The sequence below is a fragment of the Amblyomma americanum genome, chromosome 1 (assembly GCF_052857255.1).
Source record: "Amblyomma americanum isolate KBUSLIRL-KWMA chromosome 1, ASM5285725v1, whole genome shotgun sequence".
Lineage (NCBI taxonomy): Eukaryota > Metazoa > Arthropoda > Arachnida > Ixodida > Ixodidae > Amblyomma > Amblyomma americanum.
Window position 1 is genome coordinate 309,358,671 of NC_135497.1, and position 6,436 is coordinate 309,365,106.

The following is a 6,436-nucleotide window of genomic DNA, read 5'->3' on the forward strand; positions in this document are numbered from 1 at the left end:
GTTGCAGTAATCCGAGTATGAACTGAGCGTATAGGCGCCATCACGAGCCACCAAGGCGCCCAACCGGGCTGGCTCGTGTGAAACGTCAAAAGAGGTCTGCCACTGCAGACCGCTCGGCTGCCAGTGCCAATCAGCTTTCACTAATTAATGCGTTAAGCCGGTAAGCTTAGATCTAATAATATTTCTCTCCAAGTTGCATCTAATAGTCCGGATCTGCAGTCACTGTCTGGTCCACAGTTACAGCGCCCGTATACCTGTGCCTAAAGTACCCACATTGTTCCAGCTGCCACTGTGATATACGGCTGAATTATTTGCCAGTGGGTCCCGAACGCCTTGCATGTAAGACGCGTTCATTTTCCTGCGTCATTGTTCAACGATGCGTGTATGCCGGGACACAGCAGCTGCGTATCATCAACGCTAACGCAAATTCCTCGTGGCGTGTTTTCTCCGTGACGCTGCGGACAACCGCAATCTGTAGCAGTGCCCAGGCGCAAGTGAGACTACTTACTCAACCAGCTGGCAGAGGCAGCAGAACTGTACACCTCCGCCGGACGCCCTCTGAGCGACAGCAGCTCGGCTCACGTGACGATACGTGGAGCAGAAGGTAATGTCTTGCTCCTCAGCAGACGCGGTGCGAGGGCTGCGTCGTTGGCTGCACCCGAAAGCACGAGTGGAAAAAAAATTCAGGTGAATGAAAAGCCCATGAATTTCGGTTCGCAAACGCCAAGAAAAAAACACGCATACATTAAAAGTGGGTAAGCAGGCAGACAGATAAAAGCAGGCGTGCATATGAAATTTGGGATCTTTAAAGACTGCTGATCGATGGGTTTATGTTTAGGAACAAGGAAAAGGAAGTGCTGGTCGATAGTTCTATATAGAGTTTAGTGCATCTCTAACAGGCATTACTGCGTTATCACATATGCTCTCACAATTGCAACTGCATATTTATAATAAAGGTTAGAGCTGAGCCTTAACTGCTCAAATGATTTTGTTAGAAGTGCAAATTATCAAGCAAATAAAAACTGCTGTCACTATCAGCAGCAACTCTAAAAGTAAGGAATAAATAATTTGGCGTATACACGACAGATGGACATTCGGTAGTGAGTGAAAAGAATCAGCACAATGAGGTCACCAGAGAGGCGAAAATCACCGCATGGTTGGCGCAGCGTGGCGCCGTGCTTTACGAACGCAGCTGGCACTTCCGCTATCAGCGTGTTCGTAGAGGAATCAAGATGGAGTGGAGGAATCAAGATGAATATCTGGTTCTCCTCAATTACATCGTCGCTTTCTCGTCCGCCTTTGCCGAGCTTGACACTTTCGCAGCTCGAGCGCACTTAAACCTTCGCTAAATGGCTTACTCACCGAGGGCAAGCATCAATTACACTGCCACAAAAACAACTGGAGATAACGCGCATAGTGCTCTACGACAAGTTCAGTTGTCAGTAACGCCACGTCTAAAATACGAAATGATGATCACACCACAATTATGCGACATTAAACTAGTGGTCCGAAGGTAAGTTGATAACAACCAGGAAAATAGCAGTCGTCCCCAGTCAACCGATTCCAATAAGCAACCATGGTCACAGTGACGTTTTTTTCCTGTGATCATGTTTTTAGTTGTTAGCGCTCTCCGGGAGGCATCGCCTTGTTTCCTGAGATGCAACAAGACAGTACTGTGAGGAATTTCCGTCCACAAGGCACACTAAATGGGGCACAGAAAAACTCCGTCGATAACCGCTTTTCTCTGTTCTTTTGTCCTTCACTTGTAGGTATCAAGAATAGTAGAGAATTGAGACAGCGTTTCAAACTGCACGAGTCACGATAAAGTAGCGCGCGTTAGCACGCCTGACATGATATTCTCACACAAGCCACTAGTTGGCGAGGAATATTCTGGATTTGGGATCTGTGACCGCATGGCACCAGTGTTCAAGTTTCAAACTCGGCAGAATCGAATAATTATTTTCCGCGTTAGCTTTTAGCGCTATGGCTCCGTTCATGCAGCGTCGTTGTCCTTGTCGAAAAGCAGAATGTGCTGACGTCACGCATGCGTCATTGCAAGGCACCAAACTGACGGGCCAGATTACTGATCACTAATTGGTCTGAAAACAACGGATGACAGCTGCGGTCTCCGACTGCCTCTGCAGCCCTTTCTTCCCTCTCTTTCACTGTATCTGACGTGCTGAATGCCCGTCTTATATTGGGATCATAAACCATCATAGGGATCATAAGGGTTTAATAAACGACGAATAAGTGCAACAAGCAGCAAAATTCAGCAACACGCACTGCCGGAGCCGCCATTGCCACACTAGATTAACCGCAAAGACAGATGCGAGCGATGGGTTTGCAACGAGGCCGCAGCTAGCCCCCTTATGCGGCTGCACATTTAAGCTCTCGCTATTAATGCTCTAAACGCTGCACATTTCAGATGAGCCCTTATGACACCGTTGTATTTCATTGTGCAATGAAAACAAGACTTTTATAAGCTAGTTTTGGAATCACATAAACACCTGTTAAACTGCGGCGACCTAACGCCGTGTAAATCAGCGTTTCTTTCACTTTTTTGCATGATTTCAGTACATTGCTGCAGGGCGAAATTATGGCGGTGAATTCGCAGCTCTCGATTTCGAACTCCACCGCGGCGACTGCGCTGGGATGGAGACGAGACGCTAAGGCGCCCGTTTGCTGTGCGATGTCAGTGCACATTAAAGATCCCCATGTGGTCGAAGTTATTCCGGAGACCCCACTACCGCACCTCTTTTTTCCTTTCTTCTTTCACTCTCTCATTTATCCCTTCCCTTACGGCGCGGTTCAGGTGTCCTACGATATATGAGACAGACTCTGCACCATTTCCTTTCCCCAAAAGCAATTATTATTATTGGCGGCACATTGTATACATGGTGAAAGGTCAGTTTGACATCACTGCATAATACGAGCGTACCTCACGTTTATGGCAGCCATTCAAATTACAGGAAGCGGCCATTTCCAGTATGCAGCTGCTTTCCTCAAATTGAGAAGTCGAGCTCATTTGTTCTCGTCCTACGGCCTGTAGCTTCTTTTGCTCATCACAATCATAAATAATTACGAGCCGGGCACCAAAAATAGTGCTGCTAAAAATCTATTTTCGACGCCACATCAATTTCACGCCGACGCGAAAAGAGCGTCTGTGAATGACGGCGAGTGACGCAAACAGAGGCACTGATTCACACACCTGAGAGCCAATCAGAGAAGCAAGATGGCGCCTACAGGGGAATATGAATATCAAGATTTGGGCTAATGGATACTTCTGAACTAGAGCTGGTGGGACCTGCATGTCGTCCGCCTGAACGACCTGGTGGGACTTTCATGTCGCCCGCCTGAAGCTTAACACGCGCCCTGACCGTAGGCAATGAACACAGGGTTTGGAGAAGCAGCCCAGAGGAATATCCCGCAAGTTCATCAAGGCCACTCGGGAGAGAGAAAGCTTAGAAGAAACTCACCCTGCAGGTAGTGGGGGAAGGCTAACGGCTGTGACCGGCTGCGTGCATTTCTGCGCAGGCGCTTCTCGGAGCTTAAGTATCTCTTCGCCTTTGCCACGGAGGTGGTCGTGGTAGTCACCAGCGTCTTGTCTTCCATTGGTGCTGCATGGCCACGAGGCGACGAAGCGCTTGGCGAGCTCGGCGTCCGGTGGCTGCCCAGATGGAAGTGCGGCACAGGTTGCTCCGATGGTACTGGTGCTCCGTGGCCCCGAGGCAACGAAGCGCTTTTCGAGCTCGGCGTCTGGTGTCTGTCCAGTTGGAAGCGCGGCACAGGTTGCTCCGATGGTACTGGTCCTGCGTGGCCCCGAGGCGACGAAGCGCTTTGCGAGCTCGGCGTCCGATGGCTGCCCAGATGGAAGCGCGGCATAGGTTGCGATGTACCGGCAGCTCTCGCTCTCACAGCAGCGGTCAGTTCCTTGGCCAAGATCATCCTGCATCGCGAGTTCGAGTCCAGGACCACTCTGATGGAGTTAGGCAGCTGCCTAGTCGGGAGGGACAGTGTGGACGCACCTAGCTTGGCGGTGCCTCATGAAGGAACGGCTGTAAAGAAAAGATGGCGTGCGTTCAATGTCTCGTGCCGCTCGAGCATAGAGAGCTCGAGCAGCCGACTCCAGATGTTGATGATGATGATATCTTCAGGATTAATGGACATAAACACGGCGAGGGATTGTCTCGAGGAGTAGGGAGACCTCGAGACATTTTTCCTTCTACTTCCGGTTTGTTTTGCGCGAGCGCAAGAGAACATGTCCGAAATATTTCAGGGGCTAGCTCACGATTAAATCCAGTGCAGGCATTCCTTTCACGTCTACTTTGCGGAACTTGGTGTCCGCGATGTCCGCGGGCTCCTGCCTGGCCACGATAGAAGGTTTTTTTTTTCTTTTAAGTCAGAACGTCTTTCATTCCAGGTTAACAAAAAAAATGAGCTGCCGTTCAACTACAGCTGAATCTAGTTAGAGAGCCAAAGCTACTGTGTATCGGGTAAGTACACGCGGCTTGGCCTGTAACCTTGAGTGCGCTCCGCACACTAGATAGGCAACGTGCCTACCCTGGCAGGTGGCGGTTAATTAATGGTTGATCGCGAGAGGTTGGTCACCCAGTGAACGCTGCGGCTTAGTTGCTTAGCTCGGCTATGCCAGGATATACGTAGCGAATGCTAAGGCACAGCATGATTAGCCTTGGTTAATCTTGATTGCAAGTCCAGGTTAGTCTGATTGTCTAGCTATGTTGTTGACACAACTGTGGTTGGGGCGCACGCGAGCTCTCCTTTCAATCTGACAGGTAATCAGGCATGCAACGCAGCTGGCGAAGCGAGTGGAGGAGAGCGTAGCGACGAGGAACGCGGTGTGACGTCATACCAAACAGCGGCGGCGGCGAGCCGCGCGGTGTGACGTCATGCCAGATGGCGCGGCGAGCGCGCAATGCCCAGTAACCGTCTCACATATCTCCATGGGCACCCGAACAGCGTCATGAAGGAAGGAATAAAAGAGGGAGGGAAAGAACATAGAAAAAATAAACATCGAAAGTTGCATTTTGAGACAAGGCGCGTTCTGTAGCTCGGTGCTACTAGTGGCGCAAGCGCAGTTGTGACCAGGGAGCGAGGGAGAGAAATGCGCCGTGTGTCCTAACTGCTCCTCGCGCATGCGCAGCACGGCTCTCCAGGAATCACGCGAAACTGCTCAACCTGCGGCCAGTAAAGCTTTCGCTTTAAACATGAAGATGGAGAATAGCAAGAGAAGCAGATCGAAAGTATACAGATTTCTGTGGGAGTTCTAGTAAGGAACAGGCGAAAACAGAGGAAAGAAGGGATGCTTGCAGTTCCTGGTTTACCATTGAGATGTACGCCATGGTTTTTGGTGCTAGCACAAAATTCTTTTTTTCAAGTGAGGCTGAAAAAAAGATTTGTTGTTGTTGTTGTTAGCCTATCAAAATATATTTAGAAGCCGAAGAATATTCGACAAGGATGAAGAATGCGGTCGAGATTCATTGCGCGCAATTTCAGTTCCGCAGCTTCCGACAGACCCGCCGCGGTGGCTCAGTGGTTAGGCGCTCGACTACTGATCCGGAGTTCCCGGGTTCAAACCCGATCGCGGCGGCTGCGTTTTTATGGAGGAAAAACGCTAAGGCGCCCGTGTGCTGTGCGATGTTAGTGCACGTTAAAGATCCCCAGGTGGTCGAAATTATTTCCGGAGCCCTCCACTACGGCACCTCTTTCTTTCTTCTTTCATTCCACCTTTATCCCCTTACTGCGCGGTTCAGGTGTCCAACGATATATGAGACAGATACTGCGCCATTTCCATTCACCAAAAACCAATTATTATTATTATTAGCTTCCGACACCTGACGCTTGTTGCCGTGCCCATTGTGGGCGTCGCTGCCACTAACGGCGCTGCAGTCGTCCTTTTCTACACATTTCGCGCGTCGTCTGCTACACCTCCGTAACGACAGGCAGTGCCACGCCCATAGCTGCACGACACTACGGCACGCACAATAATGTTGAAAAGAACATGACAATAAACAAGGAGCGCTTCTACTATTACGTTTTGTGTGTTTCATGCGATCCAAGCACTTTAGTTTCTCACTACGTTTTTCGTCGGTTATAGCACTTTACACCATTAAATGTAACGACAGAACTAGAAAGAGCTACCACTTGACGCGCAGGGAATCCGTTATTTAAGCACAGACAATGAGGGTGGGGTACCATTTGATCTCATAATGCTCTTGGGCCTCTACTGTATATGGCGCTCCAGAATGGCAGGCTATTATTGTGACAAAGACGCACGACCTGCCCGAATTTATTTTCGGGAAAGTATGGACTGCTTTCTGGCCATCCAGAAAGCAGCTTCGGAGCCTCCCGAGAGGCTCTCGAGGCTAGAGCCGCTCTGTATGCTTCGTGAATTTTAGAATGACGAAGCCAGACTCAT

At 49.8% G+C, this 6,436-nt stretch overlaps 1 protein-coding gene across 1 annotated transcript; it reads right to left on the reverse strand.

Moving 5' to 3' along the window:
* Positions 1-514: 514 nt before the first annotated feature.
* Positions 515-3,979, reverse strand: LOC144098552 (uncharacterized). The gene is made up of 2 exons (XM_077631290.1): positions 3,477-3,979; positions 515-652 (listed from the first exon to the last, which is right to left on the reverse strand). The coding sequence occupies exons 1-2, from the start codon at positions 3,943-3,945 to the stop codon at positions 579-581; spliced, it is 543 nt and encodes a 180-aa protein (XP_077487416.1). The 5' UTR covers positions 3,946-3,979; the 3' UTR covers positions 515-578.
* Between the last annotated feature and the right edge of the window lie 2,457 nt (positions 3,980-6,436).

Excerpts from the sequence above, each read along its gene's own strand:
- LOC144098552 (XM_077631290.1), bottom strand. The coding sequence starts at position 3,945 with ATGATCTTGGCCAAGGAACTGACCGCTGCTGTGAGAGCGAGAGCTGCC. Across the intron at positions 653-3,476 it reads CTTCCCCCACTACCTGCAGG|CCAACGACGCAGCCCTCGCA; the intron begins GTGAGTTTCTTC and ends TTTCGGGTGCAG.